Source organism: Phyllobates terribilis, unplaced genomic scaffold (genome assembly GCF_046119375.1).
Source record: "Phyllobates terribilis strain yellow unplaced genomic scaffold, ASM4611937v1 Scaffold_117__1_contigs__length_5270597, whole genome shotgun sequence".
Lineage (NCBI taxonomy): Eukaryota > Metazoa > Chordata > Amphibia > Anura > Dendrobatidae > Phyllobates > Phyllobates terribilis.
The window spans coordinates 1,648,313-1,668,307 of NW_027362877.1; the positions used below are offsets into that span (position 1 = coordinate 1,648,313).

At 49.9% G+C, this 19,995-nt stretch overlaps 3 protein-coding genes across 3 annotated transcripts in view; all 3 read left to right on the forward strand.

Annotated features, from left to right (window-relative positions):
- Positions 1–19,995, forward strand: part of LOC141201524 (uncharacterized) — a 240,722-nt gene that overhangs the window by 37,032 nt on the left and 183,695 nt on the right. The gene's annotated exons all lie outside the window — the stretch shown is intronic.
- Positions 1–19,995, forward strand: part of LOC141201530 (uncharacterized) — a 63,533-nt gene that overhangs the window by 35,041 nt on the left and 8,497 nt on the right. The gene's annotated exons all lie outside the window — the stretch shown is intronic.
- Positions 11–18,144, forward strand: LOC141201490 (uncharacterized). The gene is made up of 5 exons (XM_073663498.1): positions 11–16; positions 9,479–9,661; positions 15,007–15,130; positions 16,865–16,962; positions 17,041–18,144. The coding sequence occupies exons 1-5, from the start codon at positions 11–13 to the stop codon at positions 17,278–17,280; spliced, it is 651 nt and encodes a 216-aa protein (XP_073519599.1). The 3' UTR covers positions 17,281–18,144.

A 19,995-nucleotide genomic window follows, 5' to 3' on the forward strand; every position in this document is an offset into this window, starting at 1 on the left:
TAATCAAAACATGAAAGTAAGGTTCATAATATAACTCTCATTACAAAATCTTCAGTTTTACTCAAATTAGTTGGTGCAAAAATGAGTACACCCCACATCAAAAGCTACTACATCTAGAATTTTGTATGGCCTCCATGATTTTTTAAGGACGGCACCAAACCTTCTAGTCATAGAATGAACAAATTAGTGACATAATACAACATCTATAGTTTTTCTCTTTTTCAATAACGAGCTCTTGGAGCCTGGATGCTGGATGGAGCGATGACAACTTGTCTCTTCAGAATTCCCCATAGGTGTTTGGTTGGGTTCAGATCAGGAGACACTTGGCCACTGAATCACTGTCACCCTGTTCTTCAGAAATGTAACAGTGGCCTTAGATGTGTGTTTTGGATCATTGTCATGTTGGAGAAGTGCAGGTCTATCAAGGGCATGGAGTGATGGCAGCATCTTTTCTTCCACTATAGTGTAACGCTGATGCCGGCGCCCTCGCATGGTGTCCCCTTCTCCCTCCATGCAAAGACGCTTTCTCACTGCTCCGGCCGTAGGCGTGGTTCCTGGCGCTCTCCTTGTCCTCTGTTCCTGTGACTGCGTTGCAGCTACCGGCGGCGTCTAGTACACGCGTGTTTCCCTGTTTTTAAAGGGGCAGCGTGCGCCTTATGCTAAATGCCTCAACTGGTAGCTGAGAGGCATTTAGCATAAGTAGTACACCTGCAAGATGGCTCCCAACCAATAGCTGGGAGGCATGTGGTATAAAAAGACTCACTCTCCCCTTACTAAGGTGTACTGCTTGTGACTTGTGAGGTCCCCTGGTCTTGGCGTGGCCAGGGTCCTGAGTCCTGTACCTGAATCCCTAGTCCTAGAGTAGCCCGTGCCAAAAACCTCGTCCCCTGGTCCTGGAGCAGCCAGTGCCTGAACCCTTGCCCCCTGGTCCTGGAGCGGCCAGTGCCTGAACCCTCATTCCCTGGTTCTGGAGTGGCCGGTGCCTGTACCATCGTCCTTTGGTCCTGGAGAGATCAAAGCTTTTACCCTTGTCCCCTGGTTCTGGAGAGACCAGTGCCGGTACCCTCATCCCCTGGACCTGGAGAGACCAGTGCCAGTACCCTCGTCCCGTGGTCCTGTAGCGGCCAGTGCCTGAACCCTCATCCCCTGGTTCCAGAGCGGCCAGTGCCTGTACCCTCGTCCCTTGGTCCCGGAGCAGTCAGTGACTGAACCCTTGTCAAATGGTCCTGGTTCTGCCAGAGCCCTGAACGTTGTCCCCTGGTCCTAGTGTGGCCATTCCTGTTCCTGAAGTCCCCTGGTCACAGTGCATCGAGTGTCTGAACATTCCCCTAAGTCTCCGTGTCAGTGATCCTGGACTGTATTTACTGAGTCTGAATGGAGCTGTAATCAGTGTCAGCTAAGCTGACCCCTGGGGTCAGCAGCTACTGCCGGACACCACCCTGGAGTTGTACTTGGCAGCTACCTGCCGCACAAGCCTGACCTCACCACTAGAGGCTCCAGTGAACACCAAAGTAGTTGCTTAGTTACGCCCCTCCAGGGTCGGCCCGGTGGGTCCAGAAGTCCACTAGCGCCACCAGTGGGCGTAACAAAGCAGAGCATCTGTGAATAAATGATGTCATCAATGACCTGTAGCTCCCCGACACCAGCAGCGCTCATGCAGCCGCACATGAGGACACGGCCACCACCAGGTCTCACTGTAGACACCATGCATTCTCATTGTATTCCTCACCTCTTCAATGTTATACAGTTTTGAAGCCATCAGTTCCAAACACATTTATCTTGGTCTCATCACTCTAGAGTATAAAGTCCCAGGAGGCTTCATATGTTTCCGCATGTGTCCTGGCAGATTGTAGGGCGGCTTTTTTGTGTATGGGATTTAGGAGAGGCTTTCTATGTGGACAACACCCATGTCTGCCATTCCTCTATAGAAAAATATGTCTGCTTTCAGCTCATCTCTCAGTGCTTGGTGAGATCCATGGGAAGTGCTCGGAGGGAAAATCACAGTTGGGAAGGAATGGACGGGATTTATTAAGTTACTGATAATCCAGCACCTGTTTTCCAGTGTGAATAAAAACAAAACCTTATATGGAAACATACAAATTAAAATCATAGAAACATTAAAAAGCAATGTGCACACTGTGCGTTTTTGATGTGTTTTCGCTGCGTTATTTCTGCTCGGAAATGCACCAAAAACGCTAGGTAATCCGTGTGCCAGCTAATGCAATGACAATCCTGAAGCGCTGTGCACATGAATTATCTTGACCGGATTGTCATTGCGTTTAAATCTGCAGCATGTCAATTCTTTGTGCGTTTCTGCAGCGTTTTTCACCCATAGACTTGAATTGAGTCAGTCAAATCCGCAACAAAAACTTCAGGTATAAATATATCTGCGGATTTGCTGCATATTTGACTGACTCAATTCAAGTCAATGAGTCAAAAACGCCGCAAAACCGCACAAAGAATGGACCGCGGAAGACTACACCTCCTATCATCCGATGGCCGATCCCGCTGATAACAGCGGGAGCAGGCGCAGCTGAGGGGAGAAGTAGTCTCCTCAGCCAGCGTCTGTGCGCAATGTAAAAAAAAAAAAAAAAAGTAAAAAATCAATATTAAAATAAAAACACTGTATTCTCACCTGTCCGCCATCCTCCCGATGTCTCACGGCAACCCGGCCACCCGACAATCGCTCCCGGCAGTGTACATCGCTGCGCTTCTGGGACTGAGTTCACGAGAGTTCATCAGCTGACGAGCTCCGGTGACCTCACATACGGCTTCAGTGCTGCTTGGGAATTTTCCCACGCAACACTGATGCAGTGTATGAGGGCACCTGGGCTTATCAGCTGATCTTCAGCTGATGAACTCCAGTGAACTCAGTCCCAGCAGCGCAGCGATGTACACTGATAGCAGTGATTACACCCCTGTCGGTATATACAGAGCTGTCTTCTACAACAGTCACATCAGTGATTGATGTGGATGCTGTAGAAGTTAACCGGATTGCCGTGGGACACTGGGATTACGTCATGACGGCAGGTAAGGGATATGGTTATTTTTGGTTTCTTACAGGAGACGAGGGCTTCAGGGACTGGGCGTTAGGTGAGTATAGTTTTTCTTTATTTTCAAATAAAAGATTAAAACCGTTTATAATTTTATTTCAATAAAACACTTTATTCTAGCTGTGTCTTTAATGAAAAATGACAAAAACATTACTACGGGGTTAGTAATGGGGGCGTCTATAACCTGGGCTTCATGTCAGCTGCCAATACAAGACTGACATGAACCCTGCACCAGTTCTGGGGCAGCTGAGAGCTGATATTATTAGCCACGGAGGGGGCCAGGATCCATGGCCCCTTCCCTGGCTTTTAGTATGAACCTGCAGATGTCTGTATAGCCTTTGCTGGTTAGATTTTATAGGGGACCCTACGTCAATTTTTTTCTGGGGTCCCCATGTAATCTAGCCAGTAAAGGCTAAGCAATCAGCTGTGTGCTGTTAATAGCCAGGAAACATTTTTGGCTAATGGCCCCTTCCCCGGCTACTAATATCACCTCACAGTAGTTGGCTTTCCCTTTGCTGATTATGAAAATAATGGAGCCCACAACATTTTTTTTTTAAATATAAGGCTATGTGCCCACGATCCGGGCGTGGCAAAATACTGCTTCTATTGAACGCAGGTAAATACGCATGTGTTCACTGAATACAATACAATACATTCTAGTGGTCAAATTTATGTTGCGGAGACAAGCGACTCCACAGGAGAATTTGACATGCTGCGGTCCTGAAAAACGCACCGCATGTCAGTGTCCGCGGGTGATCCGCAGCCTCAGATGCACACATAGTGGAAATAGGATTTCTAGAAAACCCATCCACTGAGCTGTAACATCTGAACACTGCGGGTTTGACTCTGCATAAATACACAGCTCCAAACCCACAGTGGCTCCTGATCATGGGCATACCCAAATTCACCTGCAGAAAATCAATTTCTGGGTCTCTGCTGTAGATTTTGACTGATTGAAATGTCATTATATGCGGTGGATCCGCATGTATTGACAGCAAAAGTGCGGCATTAGAACACAGCGTTTTGGGGGACGTAGCGGCTAAACAAACAACTGTGAGCTGTTATTAATAGCCAGGGAACATGGTTGCCTAATGGCACCTTCCTAGGCTAAAAAGAGCAGCTCTCAGCTGCCCCAGAAATGACATGAATGGGAATACTAATGGGATTAACCCGTATGGGATTAGCTGACACCTAGCCCTTTTGTTTAGTGATGAAAAAGTGTCAATCAGGCCATCTCATTACTAAACTTAAGTAAAGAGCTAAATAAACCCACACACAGAGTAAAACACTTTATTTGAACTACAACTGACACATTCTTTAATCATTTAAATTAACCAATATACAGGTCTGACAGTAATCCAAGGGTTAAAGCGATGTCCCACATTTCTTTTTTCAAATATCTTTATTTGGCTCCAAAAAGGATTTATTGCTGTACAAAACGCATCAAAATAGCTGTAAAACGCGTGTTTTTTTCTGCAGTGTTTTTCCTGCCAAGAGATGCAGAAACCTGAAGGAATTTTCTGCATTCAAATCCTGAACGTGCGCACATAGCCAAGAACAGGATCTCCTGGGGAAAGTCGCAAAAGCTACGTGTTTAGAACTGTTATATGTGTTTGATTCATAGTCATGGAACAATAAATCACCAGTAACCGGCTTCTTATACACATCATAGTGTCTAATGCACAGTGGAGACCCCCAGCCCCAAATGGACATGTGCAAGTATGTCTACATTACCCCTATGGACGATCATATGTCCACAACAAAAAGCATCCGTGCAATAGAAGAATGAAGTGTCTGCATCTATAATGTGTATATTATGTATAATTACTATAAAAGAGGAAAAACACAATTCAGTAAATGGATACAAGGTCTGAAGGAAGCTTCATATCACTGGGGAATCTGGGGTCCAATTCCAGAATCCACAAGGCTTCTCGGGGGTGTACTTTTTATACCAATCTCCCCCCTTAGCTGGTCTGGTGACATATTCAATACCCACAACTGTAAAGTGATTAATCCCTATTGTGTTGTATGAGATGTTGTGATGCAGCAGATGTATTACGTGTTGTGGGGCCAAGAACGTCCCTAACGTGTCCCCCAATGCGGTGACTAGTGATGTGTAGCTCCTGAACGAGCCGGCTCTTTATAGTGAATGATATGAGTCGGCTCCTGGCAGGGAGCAAATTGAAATTTAAACGGCTCTTTGCCAGTTCACGTTCCACAGTCAGTCCCCTCTGGCCCCGCCCCTCCCCTCTGGCCCCTCCCGGCAGTAGTCACTCTGATCCTGAGGATGCCTGCTCCTCCTGCTGCCGCACATAGCACTGACTCACAGCCCCGCCCCTCCCTCCCTCTGGCTCCGCCCTCCCGGCCCCTCCCTCCCGGCAGTAGTCACTCTGATCCTGAGGATGCTGCTCCTCCTGCTGCCGCACATAGCACTGACTCACAGCCCCGCCCCTCCCTCCTCTGGCCCCGCCCCTCCCGGCCCCTCCCTCCCGGCAGTAGTCACTCTGATCCTGAGGATGCCTGCTCCTCCTGCTGCTGCACATAGCACTGACTCACAGCCCCGCCCCCCTCCAATCTGTGATAAGCAGCAGTCAGGCAGTCAGGCACTTTATTAAAGGAACACTGACATCTGGATTTAGCCTGATTATAGTTATTTACCGCCAGCTGAGCGAGGGAGAAACAGCGGATGTAAATGTGCGTCCCTTGTTCTCTCTCATTCACTTGAATGGAAGAGAACAAATGATCCAGCGATGCATATGGGCAGATAAGGATCTCCTCTGCAGACACCATCGCTGGATGGAGCATCACTGGATCGCAGGCTCGGGGGCTGCATGCTCCATGCGCTCAGTCAGCGAGCGCTGCCCGACAACATGGTCGCATCCTGAATAGGGCTCCGGCACAGGACGACTTCCATGGAAACCCGTGTAAACAGTTCCATAGGTGTTTATGGAATACCAGCAGGATTGAAGCAGAATTTTTAAAATAAGTCTATGGAGAATAAACCTATTGTAAAAAGTTCTCTTCAATTAATGGCACTAATGCCCATGAGATCCAACCCCTTTAATGACATTATATTAGTGATGGCAAAAGACATTGGTCCTTGATGGGACCCCAAAAAAACAGATAATAACAGAGGAAATAAACTGCATCAGTCCATCCAGCTCTGGCACTGAGTTTATCCAATGGGCCCTGCAGACAATTCTAGGCGGCGTTCACACTGTGTGGATTTGCAGCGCAGTTTCCATGCAGATCATCAGCCTGGACGTTCCACGGCATTTACAGAAGCCGACAGCGGCCATGGTCTCTACCCAAAACACATTCTCACTTCCTGGAAAACTTCAGCATCTGCCATGAGGTGTGAAATGGTCTTCAGCAGCAGCGTGTGAATATGTGCCGAGTATCCGAGCTGCGGAATTCATTGCAGTCAATGGACGGGTGAATCCGCCTGGATGCAGATGCCACAGTTCACACTGCAGACGGCCCACAGCCAACCTGCCCAGTGTGAACGCAGCTTTACAATGTGGCGCTGATCATTACCAGCTTGTTGCTATTTTGCATCTTCATTTTGTGTTTGTTAAAGTTTTTACAGCAAATAATATAAAATCCGGTTATTCTGGAAACTATTCTGTTTTATGTCAGAAATTGTCAGATGTGGAGATTCTACTAAAAGGCTAAAACATACCAGAATATGGCGTCAAACGTAAAGCCAAAGGGAACAGGAAATGAAGAGCCGGCTCCCCAAAAATCACACTTTACCCATCACTAGCGGTGACGTAAGGGTCTGAACGTGCCCCCCACATATTGCAGCAGACGTCACCACAGGTCCTTCACGTCTCTCCTGAGCTCCGCCCCCTGATCACATGGCGTTGACGTCACCACAGGTCCTTCAACACTTCTCTCCTGAGCTCCGCCCCCTGATCACATGGCGTTGACGTCACCACAGGTCCTTCAACACTTCTCTCCTGAGCTCCGCCCCCTGATCACACGGCGGTGACGTCACCACAAGACCTTCACCACTTCTCTACTGAGCTCCGCCCCCTGATCAATTTATGTCAGAAATTGTCAGATGTGGAGATTATACTAAAAGGCTAAAACATCCCAGAATATGGCTTCAAACGTAAAGCCAAAGGGAACAGGAAATGAAGAGCCGGCTCCCCAAAAAATCACATTTTACCCATCACTACTCTGCAGTGACACCAAGGAGTGGGCGGAGCTCTGAGGAGGGGCGGAGCTCTGAGGAGAGGCGTGGGCGGAGCTCTGAGGAGGGGGCGGAGCTCTGAGGAGAGGGCGTGGGCGGAGCTCTGAGGAGAGGGCGTGGGCGGAGCTCTGAGGAGGGGGTGGAGCTCTGAGGAGAGGGCGTGGGCGGAGCTCTGAGGAGAGGGCGGAGCTCTGAGGAGAGGGCGTGGGCGGAGCTCTGAGGAGGGGGCGGAGCTCTGAGGAGAGGGCGTGGGCGGAGCTCTGAGGAGGGGGCGGAGCTCTGAGTGGCGTGGGCGGAGCTCTGAGGAGGGGGCGTGGGCGGAGCTCTGAGGAGGGGCGTGGTCGGAGCTCCGAGGAGGGGGCGTGGCCGAGCACTGCTTTTTACTTCCTTGTTGTCTTTCTCTCGGGTTCTGCCTGTGAAGCTGCACAGTGTGAACGCGCTCCTACACTCCGCAGCGTCTCCTCCGGCTCAGGGTCTTGGTTCTGCTGCAGTTTCTTGGCCTCTGTACACACAGGGCGCGGCTCCTCTCTGAGCGGCGGCGTCTTCTTCGTGTCCCGGGGCCCCACATGCTGAGGGCTCAGTACTGGAGTCCCCGCCCTGTACACAGACAGCAGCCTCCGCTGTGACTCCATCCATCACCACTGGGGCTGACACCAGAGAGCAACAGAGCGCAACACAGACCTATACCGAGCGGGAGGAGCTGCGGTGACGTCATCACATCACATGGCCTTCACCACTTCTCTCCTGAGCCCCGCCCCCTGATCACATGGCGGTGACGTCACCACAGGTCCTTCACTTCTCTCCTGAGCCCCGCCCCCTGATCACATGGCGGTGACGTCACCACAGGTCCTCCCGCTCTCAGTGCAGCAGCTCCGTCCTGGCTGTGCGCAGCTCTTGCTCTCTGGTATCAGCCAGCAGCAGGTTTCCGCTTCCCGCCATTCCGGTGAGATTACAGGGAGGGTTTGTGGTGAATCTGTGAGAGGAGAGTGTGGGGTGAGATCAGAGCTGTTCCTGTGGAGGCTCCTGCTCCATGTGACTGCGGCTCCTCAGTGTTGTATGGGGGATGTGCAGCGGCTCCTCCTCACCTCACCGCCCCCGCTGGAGGTGGAGTTACCACGGTGACCGCCCCCCGCTGGAGGTGGAGTTACCACGGTGACCGCCCCCGCTGGAGGTGGAGTTACCACGGTGACCGTCCCCCGCTGGAGGTGGAGTTACCACGGTGACCGCCCCCGCTGGAGGTGGAGTTACCACGGTGACCGTCCCCCGCTGGAGGTGGAGTTACCACGGTGACCGTCCCCCGCTGGAGATGGAGTTACCAAGGTGACCGCCCCCCGCTGGAGGTGGAGTTACCACGGTGACCGTCCCCCGCTGGAGGTGTAGTTACCACGGTGACCGTCCTCCGCTGGAGGTGGAGTTACCACAGTGACCGTCCCCCACTGGAGGTGGAGTTACCACGGTGACCGCCCCCCGCTGGAGGTGGAGTTACCACGGTGACCGTCCCCCGCTGGAGGTGGAGTTACCACGGTGACCGCCCCCCGCTGGAGGTTTAGTTACCACGGTGACCGCCCCCACTGGAGGTGTAGTTACCACGGTGACCGTCCTCCTACGAGGCTGATAATGAGCGGTCAGGTCGGCGGAGGAGGCCGCGGTGGAGTTTGTGGCTTTTCCTCCAGATTCTTCCTGATAAATGTCGGATATTTGGGGCAGAATTCAGTGATTGTCGTTATATCGTCCCCTGTGATCTCCATCTTCTCCTTTATCATGAAGACGCCGGCAGGACGAGATCCCTCCAGCTGATCCAGTGCTCATCCCTCCTTCTCCTGAATGACCCCGAGGATGGACGAGGACGAGACCACCAGAAGATTATTACACTTCACCCTGGAGATCATCTCCCTGCTGAGCGGAGAGGTAACTCCTCTACATTTCTATCAGCTTTATTGTGTTATGCAACAAGTCCGACATCGGGAAGAGGAAATCCAGAAGAGGAAGAGAAGGATTCTTTACTGTAAGAGCAGTGATTGTGTGCAGCTCTCTGCCAGGAAGAGTTGTCATGGGAATTCCCTATAAGAGCTGTAGAGGGGCCTGGATGTCTGTCCTGAGTGTAATAATATTCCAGGTTATGGCCCCAGATTACTGGAGACGGTTATCGATCCCGGGATTTCTACTGATTGTCAGATCTGGAGTCGGGAAGGAATTCTTCTCCCTAAGTGTCTCTCTCCATACACAGGATTACACAATAGTGAGGAAGACACCGGGGGAGGGTGTGACTCCCATCATCCATCTCCAGGAGTCAGGAGGGCGGAGCCCGGGCCCCATCACAGAGCCTCCCCCGCACCCCCCGATACATGAGAGGAGGAAGAAGAAGATCCTAGAGCTCAGCAACAAGATGAATGAGCTGCTGAGCGGAGAGGTGACTGCTGGGACATTATACAGGACGGCACTGGAGGATTCTGGGTGATGAGCGGAGAGGTGACTGCTGGGACATTATACAGGACAGCACTGGAGGATTCTGGGTGATGACCGGAGAGGTGACTGCTGGGACATTATACAGGACAGCACTGGAGGATTCTGGGTGATGACCGGAGAGGTGACTGCTGGGACATTATACAGGACAGCACTGGAGGATTCTGGGTGATGAGCGGAGAGGTGACTGCTGGGACATTATACAGGACAGCACTGGAGGATTCTGGGTGATGAGCGGAGAGGTGACTGCTGGGACATTATACAGGATGGCACTGGAGGATTCTGGGTGATGACCGGAGAGGTGACTGCTGGGACATTATACAGGACAGCACTGGAGGATTCTGGGTGATGACCGGATAGGTGATTGCTGGGACATTATACAGAACAGCACTGGAGGATTCTGGGTGATGACCGGAGAGGTGACTGCTGGGATATTATACAGGACAGCACTGGAGGATTCTGGGTGATGACCGGAGAGGTGACTGCTGGGACATTATACAGAACAGCACTGGAGGATTCTGGGTGACTGCTGGGACATTATACAGGACAGCACTGGAGGATTCTGGGTGATGAACGGAGAGGTGACTGCTGGAACATTATACAGGACAGCACTGGAGGATTCTGGGTGATGACCGGAGAGGTGACTGCTGGGACATTATACAGGACAGCACTGGAGGATTCCGGGTGATGACCGGAGAGGTGACTGCTGGGACATTATACAAGACAGCACTGGAGGATTCTGGGTGATGACCGGAGAGGTGACTGCTGGGACATTATACAGAACAGCACTGGAGGATTCTGGGTGATGTCCGGAGAGGTGACTGCTGGGACATTATACAGGACAGCACTGGAGGATTCTGGTGATGACCGGAGAGGTGACTGCTGGGACATTATACAGGACAGCACTGGAGGATTCTGGGTGATGACCGGAGAGGTGACTGCTGGGACATTATACAGGAGAGCACAGGAGGATTCTGGTGATGACCGGAGAGGTGACTGCTGGGACATTATACAGGACAGCACTGGAGGATTCTGGTGATAACCGGAGAGGTGACTGCTGGGACATTATACAGGACAGCACTGGAGGATTCTGGGTCATGATCGGAGAGGTGACTGTTGGGACATTATACAGAACAGAACTGGGGGATTCTGGGTGATGACCGGAGAGGTGACTGCTGGGACATTATACAGGACAGCATTGGAGGATTCTGGCTAATGACCGGAGAGATGACTGCTGGGACATTATGCAGGATGGCACTGGAGGATTCTGGGTGATCAGCGGAGAGGTGACTGCTGGGACATTATACAGGACGGCAGTGGGGAATTCTGGGTGATCAGCGGAGAGGTGACTGCTGGGACATTATACAGGACGGCACTGGAGGATTCTGGGTGATGACCGGAGAGATGACTGCTGGGACATTATGCAGGACGGCACTGGAGGATTCTGGGTGATCAGCGGAGAGGTGACTGCTGGGACATTATACAGGACAGCACTGGAGGATTCTGGGTGATCACCGGAGAGGTGACTGCTGGGACATTATACAGGACGGCACTGGAGGATTCTGGGTGATGACCGGAGAGGTGACTGCGGGGACATTATACTGGACAGCACTGGAGGATTCTGGGTCATGACCGGAGAGGTGACTGCTGGGACATTATACAGGACGGCACTGGAGGATTCTGGGTGATCAGCGGAGAGGTGACGGTTCGGACATTATACAGGACGGCACTGGAGGATTCTGAGTGATGACCGGAGAGGTGACTGCTGGGACATTATACAGGATCGCACTGGAGGATTCTGGGTGATGACCGGAGAGGTGACTGCGGGGGACATTATACAGGACAGCACTGGATGATTCTGGGTGATGAGTGGAAAGGTGACTGCTGGGACATTATACAGGACCGCACTGGATGATTCTGGGTGATGAGTGGAAAGGTGACTGCTGGGACATTATACAGGACAGCACTGGAGGATTCTGGGTGATGAGTGGAGAGGTGACTGCTGGGATATTATACAGGACAGCACTGGAGGATTCTGGGTGATGACCGGAGAGGTGACTGCTGGGACATTATACAGGACAGCACTGGAGGATTCTGGGTGATGACCGGAGAGGTGACTGCTGGGACATTATACAGGACAGCACTGGAGGATTCTGGGTGATGACTGGAGAGGTGACTGCTGGGACATTATACAGGATGGCACTGGAGGATTCTGGGTGATGACCGGAGAGGTGACTGCTGGGACATTATACAGGACGGCACTGGAGGATTTTGGGTGATGAGCGGAGAGGTGACTGCTGGGACATTATACAGGACAGCACTGGAGGATTCTGGGTGATGACCGGAGAGGTGACTGCTGGGACATTATACAGGACAGCACTGGAGCATTCTGGGTGATGAGCGGAGAGGTGACTGCTGGGACATTATACAGGACGGCACTGGAGGATTTTGGGTGATGACCGGAGAGGTGACTGCTGGGACATTATACAGGACAGCACTGGAGGATTCTGGGTGATGAGCGGAGAGGTGACTGCTGGGACATTATACAGGACAGCACTGGAGGATTCTGGGTGATGACCGGAGAGGTGACTGCTGGGACATTATACAGGACAGCACTGGAGGATTCTGGGTGATGACCGGAGAGGTGACTGCTGGGACATTATACAGGACAGCACTGGAGGATTCTGGGTGATGAGCGGAGAGGTGACTGCTGGGACATTATACAGGACAGCACTGGAGGATTCTGGGTGATGAGCGGAGAGGTGACTGCTGGGACATTATACAGGATGGCACTGGAGGATTCTGGGTGATGACCGGAGAGGTGACTGCTGGGACATTATACAGGACAGCACTGGAGGATTCTGGGTGATGACCGGATAGGTGATTGCTGGGACATTATACAGAACAGCACTGGAGGATTCTGGGTGATGACCGGAGAGGTGACTGCTGGGATATTATACAGGACAGCACTGGAGGATTCTGGGTGATGACCGGAGAGGTGACTGCTGGGACATTATACAGAACAGCACTGGAGGATTCTGGGTGACTGCTGGGACATTATACAGGACAGCACTGGAGGATTCTGGGTGATGAACGGAGAGGTGACTGCTGGAACATTATACAGGACAGCACTGGAGGATTCTGGGTGATGACCGGAGAGGTGACTGCTGGGACATTATACAGGACAGCACTGGAGGATTCCGGGTGATGACCGGAGAGGTGACTGCTGGGACATTATACAAGACAGCACTGGAGGATTCTGGGTGATGACCGGAGAGGTGACTGCTGGGACATTATACAGAACAGCACTGGAGGATTCTGGGTGATGTCCGGAGAGGTGACTGCTGGGACATTATACAGGACAGCACTGGAGGATTCTGGTGATGACCGGAGAGGTGACTGCTGGGACATTATACAGGACAGCACTGGAGGATTCTGGGTGATGACCGGAGAGGTGACTGCTGGGACATTATACAGGAGAGCACAGGAGGATTCTGGTGATGACCGGAGAGGTGACTGCTGGGACATTATACAGGACAGCACTGGAGGATTCTGGTGATAACCGGAGAGGTGACTGCTGGGACATTATACAGGACAGCACTGGAGGATTCTGGGTCATGATCGGAGAGGTGACTGTTGGGACATTATACAGAACAGAACTGGGGGATTCTGGGTGATGACCGGAGAGGTGACTGCTGGGACATTATACAGGACAGCATTGGAGGATTCTGGCTAATGACCGGAGAGATGACTGCTGGGACATTATGCAGGATGGCACTGGAGGATTCTGGGTGATCAGCGGAGAGGTGACTGCTGGGACATTATACAGGACGGCAGTGGGGAATTCTGGGTGATCAGCGGAGAGGTGACTGCTGGGACATTATACAGGACGGCACTGGAGGATTCTGGGTGATGACCGGAGAGATGACTGCTGGGACATTATGCAGGACGGCACTGGAGGATTCTGGGTGATCAGCGGAGAGGTGACTGCTGGGACATTATACAGGACAGCACTGGAGGATTCTGGGTGATCACCGGAGAGGTGACTGCTGGGACATTATACAGGACGGCACTGGAGGATTCTGGGTGATGACCGGAGAGGTGACTGCGGGGACATTATACTGGACAGCACTGGAGGATTCTGGGTCATGACCGGAGAGGTGACTGCTGGGACATTATACAGGACGGCACTGGAGGATTCTGGGTGATCAGCGGAGAGGTGACGGTTCGGACATTATACAGGACGGCACTGTAGGATTCTGAGTGATGACCGGAGAGGTGACTGCTGGGACATTATACAGGATCGCACTGGAGGATTCTGGGTGATGACCGGAGAGGTGACTGCGGGGGACATTATACAGGACAGCACTGGATGATTCTGGGTGATGAGTGGAAAGGTGACTGCTGGGACATTATACAGGACCGCACTGGATGATTCTGGGTGATGAGTGGAAAGGTGACTGCTGGGACATTATACAGGACAGCACTGGAGGATTCTGGGTGATGAGTGGAGAGGTGACTGCTGGGATATTATACAGGACAGCACTGGAGGATTCTGGGTGATGACCGGAGAGGTGACTGCTGGGACATTATACAGGACAGCACTGGAGGATTCTGGGTGATGACCGGAGAGGTGACTGCTGGGACATTATACAGGACAGCACTGGAGGATTCTGGGTGATGACTGGAGAGGTGACTGCTGGGACATTATACAGGATGGCACTGGAGGATTCTGGGTGATGACCGGAGAGGTGACTGCTGGGACATTATACAGGACGGCACTGGAGGATTTTGGGTGATGAGCGGAGAGGTGACTGCTGGGACATTATACAGGACAGCACTGGAGGATTCTGGGTGATGACCGGAGAGGTGACTGCTGGGACATTATACAGGACAGCACTGGAGCATTCTTGGTGATGAGCGGAGAGGTGACTGCTGGGACATTATACAGGACGGCACTGGAGGATTTTGGGTGATGACCGGAGAGGTGACTGCTGGGACATTATACAGGACAGCACTGGAGGATTCTGGGTGATGACTGGAGAGGTGACTGCTGGGACATTATACAGGACAGCACTGGAGGATTCTGGGTGATGAGAGGAGAGGTGACTGCTGGGACATTATACAGGACAGCACTGGAGGATTCTGGGTGATGACCGGAGAGGTGACTGCTGGGATATTATACAGGACAGCACTGTAGGATTCGGGGTGATGAGCGGAGAGGTGACTGCTGGGACATTATACAGGACAGCACTGGAGGATTCTGGGTGATGACGGTGTCGTTGTTGTCAGGTTCCTATAAGGTGTCAGGACGTCGCTGTCTATCTCTCCATGGAGGAGTGGGAGTATCTAGAAGGACACCAGGATCGGTACCAGGAGGTGATGATGGAGGAGCTCCGGCCTCTGACATCACCAGGTGAGAGGAGACTCTTGTTGGCTCCGGTGGATGTGATGACGTCTCTCGGCCTCGTCCTATAATAGATGATTTTTCTCCAGACTTGCTCTGGTTTTCTCTACATTTTCTCACAGCTTTCATTCCCTGATTCTTCTCTTCTGATCTGTGAGTCGCGGTTTCTCCGCTGTCGTCTTCATCAGTCTTGAGTCTTCGTCCTCGGCGGCTTCTTTCAGAATCTTTCACCTTCGTTAGAGCATCGGTCACATTTTGTCTGCAGATGTCCCAGCGCTTCTGTCCGTTCTCTCCTGTGAGATCTTTCGGTTCCTGAGTCTGTCGTGGATCGTTACTCAGCAGAGTCGGGGTTAATTTACTGCTGATTTTCCCCCTAATCCGCTGTCGCTTGTCCGTCCCTCAGAATCGGTGCCAGCTCAATGTCGTCATCAGTCGTGGTCGGGCTTCTGGCTTTTTGGGTTTTGTTTCTCAGCATTTATTGGGTGGTAAGAACGACGTTGCTGCCATTTTCAGAATTGTTCCTGACACCCATCGCTTTATCTTCCGTTATCGGAGCTGTGTGAGGGCTTCTCTTCTTGAATGGCCGTTGACCTTTTTATTGGTGACTTTTTTTGATTGTTGTTTTTTCATTGCAGTTTTGGGGAGGTGTTTCTGATGTGTTTTTTTCTTTTGGCATTTACCGTGCAAGATAAATCCTGACATGAAAATGCCAAATAATATAATATATATATGTGTGTGTGTATATGTATGTAGATAGTTAGATTTATTTTTATTAAAAAAAAAACATTCGTTCTCATTTTGGGAGACAAAGCAAAAATAATGGGGACTTCAATCTGAGATCCGGGTGTGGTGGTAATAAGTGTAAGTCTCCCTTACAGGGTTGTTTGTTTAGAAGAATATGTATTATGGAGCTTTTCTGTGGAGTCTGACCAGACAATCTCTCCTTGGCTCCCCGTGTGCATCAGTAAGCGCCCATGACCCCGGTGCCGGCTCTCTAGTTGTCCTTTCTACACATTGATGGGTACTAACCGCTGCGTACCGGGTGCTCCCCACAACACCGTCCTTCCGGGTTCTGTGACTTCGTACGTTAGTCGTACATGTGCCTTTTTTTTCATCCTTTAGAGACAAACGCAGAACTTGCTGCCTATTTTAGTGTTTATACCGAGGCGGATGTTGAGATTTATCTCTATTTAAAGGAGAAGAAAAACACGGTAACTCGTCTTTTAATAGATCAGGTTCTCTCCTCTTAGTGATCCCAGAGGATCCTGTCCAGGAGGGAGGCCGTGTCCACATGGTGACGTCATGAGCTCTCAAAAAAACAATCACTGGTAAATGGTCACCGTCCTTCCCCCAATCTCCATACAGTAAATCAGGAGAGGAAACCAATGGATAGAAATGTGGAGCTTTCCCCAGCTCCTCTGTGGTTCCATCCCTGGTGGAGCTGAATCTTGGAGAAGTTGTGTTTCTTAGTACGGTTCCTTCATCTGACTGATGAGGGTCTTCTCTGTCCCTCTCCTCAGGGTCCTCATCCTCCGAGTGCAGAGCATTAGGCTTAGGCCTCGCTGATTATCACTTCATACTTGAGGCCCACAATGTGCTGGGACCTCTGTATCGGTGGTGAGGACCACAACAATGTAATTTATTCCCAGATACATACACATAGAATTACCGGTTCTGAGAGACGAGTCTCATATATAGACAGATACACGGCAGGTCATGTATTCAGTCTGTGTGTCTCCACAGATGGATCCAGGAGGAGAAATCCACCAGAGAGATGTCCCCGTCCTCTGAATCCGCAGGACTATCCAGAGGAGAATCACCACATCCCGGAGGATCATCAGGTAGATGACACTGAAGTCCCCACAACATCTGACCATGAAGTGATGGGACCTGAGCTCATCTTCCATTTTTATTTTTAGGGTGAAGATCTGATTGATATTAAGATTGAGGTTATACATGGAGCACAAGAGGCGACCGCAATATGGGCCGATCAGCAGGGTGAGGAGGGCAGACTGTCATGTCGGTTCTGTGGCCATCTACTACTACTCCCATCATCTCATGATCACATGATACAATCTACAGTGGCATGTAAAAGTTTGGGCACCCCTGGTCAAAATTACTGTTATTGTGACCAGTTAAGCAAGTTGAAGATGAAATGATCTCTAAAAGACCTAAAGTTAAAGATGACACATTTCCTTTGTGTTACCCTTGGACATTTGTGTGCTCAGATAACTTTGACCAATGATTCAGACCTTACTTAGCCTGTTAGGGTTATGGCTCGTTCACTATCATCGTTAGGAAAGGCCAGGTGATGCAAATTTCCAGCTTTATAAAAACACAGCTTACTCTAACATTGTGCCAAAATAACCGCAGCCATGGCTTTTTCTAAGCAGCTGTCTAGCACTCTAACAATGGTGGAGGCCCACAAAGCAGGAGAAGGCTATGAGCAAAGCGTTTTCAAGTTGCCTTTTCCTTGGTTCAAAATGTAATAAAGAAATGGCAGTTAACAGAAAGAATGGAGGTCAAGATAAGGTCTGGAAGACCAAGCAAATTTTCAGTAGGATTGCTAGAGAGGCAAATCAGAACCCCCGCCTGACTGCAAAAGACCTTCAGAAAGATTTAGCAGACTCTGTAGTTGTGGAACATTGTTGTACTCTTCAGAGACACCTGCACAAATATGGCCTTCATGGAACAGTCATCAGAAGAAAACCTCTCCTGCGACCTCACCATAAAATTCAGCGTCAGAAGTATGCAAAAGTACATCTAAGAAGGTCTGATGCATTTTGTAAACAAGTCTTGTAGACCGATGAGGTTAAAATAGAGCAATGATCAAAGTTGTGTGGAGAAAAAAGGGCACAGAATTTTAGTAAAAGAACATCTCGCCAGCCATTAAGCATGGTGGTGGATCAGTCATGCTTTTGGGTTGTGTTGCAGCCAATGGCACAGGGAACGGGTAGAGGGAAGAATGGATTCCATGAAATTTCAGCAAATTCTTGATACAAACATAACACCATCTGCAAAAAAGCTGACGGTAAAAAGAGGATGGCAAATGATAATGGTACTAAACACACGTCAAAAGGCACAAGCTGAAGGTTTTACAATGGCCCTCATAGTCCCCTGATCTGAACATCATTGAAAATCTGTGGCTAGACCTCAAAATAGCTGAGGATGCAAGACGACCCAAGAATCTCACAGAACTGGAAGAATTCCTCCAAGGAAGAAAGGATGAAAATCCCTCAAACAAGAATTGAAAGACTATTGTCTGGCTACAAAAAGCATTTACAAGCTGTGATACTTTCAAAAGGGGGCGATACTGGGTACTAACCTTGCCAGGTGCCAAAACTTTTGCATTTATCCATTTTTCCTCATTGAAATTTTTTTTAAATGTAAAAGTTGAAAATACAGTGGTGGCCAAAAGTATTGGCACCCCTGCAATTCTGTCAGATAATACTCAGTTTCTTCCTGAAAATGATTGCAATCACAAATTCTTTGGTCTTATTATCTTCATTTAATTTGTCTTCAGTGAAAAAAACACAAAAGAGAATGAAGCAAAAATGAAATCATTGATCATTTCACACAAAACTCCAAAAATGGGCCCGACAAAAGTATTGGCACCCTCAGCCTAATACTTGGTTGCACAACCTTTAGCCAAAATAACTGCAAACAACTGCTTCCGGTAACCATCAATGAGTTTCTTACAATGCTCTGCTGGAATTGTAGACCATTCTTCATTGGCAAACTGCTCCAGATCCCTGATATTTGAAGGGTGCCTTCTCCAAACTGCCATTTTGAGATCTCTGCACAGGTGTTCTATGGGATTCAGGTCTGGACTCATTGCTGGCCACCTTAGAAGTCTCCAGTGCTTACTCTCAAACCATTTTATAGTGCTTTTGGAAGTGTGTTTTGGGTCATTGTCCTGCTGGAAGACCCATGACCTCTGAGGGAGACCCAGCTTTCTCACACTGGACCCTACATTATGCTGCAAAATTTGTTGGTAGTCTTCAGACTTCATAATGCCATGCACACGGTCAAGCAGTCCAGTGCCAGAGGCAGCAAAGCAACCCCAAAACATCAGGGAACCTCCGCCATGTTTGACTGTAGGGACCGTGTTCTTTTCTTTGAATGCCTCTTTTTTTTTCCTGTACACTCTATGTTGATGATTTTTCCCAAAAAGCTCTACTTTTGTCTCATCTGACCAGAGAACATTCTTCCAAAACGTTTTAGGCTTTCTCAGGTAAGTTTTGGCAAACTCCAGCCTGGCTTTTTTATGTCTCGGGGTAAGAAGTGAGGTCTTCCTGGGTATCCTACCATACAGTTCCTTTTCATTTAGACGCCAACGGATAGTACGGGTTGACACTGTTGTACCCTCGGACTGCAGGGCAGCTTGAACTTGTTTGGATGTTAGTCGAGGTTCTTTATCCACCATCCACACAATCTTGCGTTGAAATCTCTCGTCAATTTTTCTTTTCCATCCATATCTAGGGAGGTTAGCCCCAGTGCCATGGGCTTTACACTTCTTGATGAAACTGCGCACAGAAGACACAGGAACATTCAGGTCTTTGGAGATGGACTTGTAGCCTTGAGATTGCTCATGCTTCCTCACAATTTGGTTTCTCAAGTCCTCAGACAGTTCTTTGGTCTTCTTTCTTTTCTCCATGCTCAATGTGGTACACACAAGGACACAGGACAGAGGTTGAGTCAACTTTAATCCATGTTAACTGGCTGCAAGTGTGATTTAGTTATTGCCAACACCTGTTAGGTGCCACAGGTAAGTTACAGGTGCTGTTAATTACACCAATTACAGAAGCATCACAGGATTTTTAAAAGGGTGCCAATACTTTTGTCCACCCCCTTTTTTAGGTTTGGTGTGAAAT

What these genes read in the sequence shown, in the direction of transcription:
- LOC141201490 (XM_073663498.1), top strand. An exon ending in CCGGCCTCTGACATCACCAG is followed by an intron (nt 15,131 to 16,864) that starts GTGAGAGGAGAC and finishes GTGTCTCCACAG; the next exon opens with ATGGATCCAGGAGGAGAAAT. An exon ending in ACATCCCGGAGGATCATCAG is followed by an intron (nt 16,963 to 17,040) that starts GTAGATGACACT and finishes TTTTATTTTTAG; the next exon opens with GGTGAAGATCTGATTGATAT.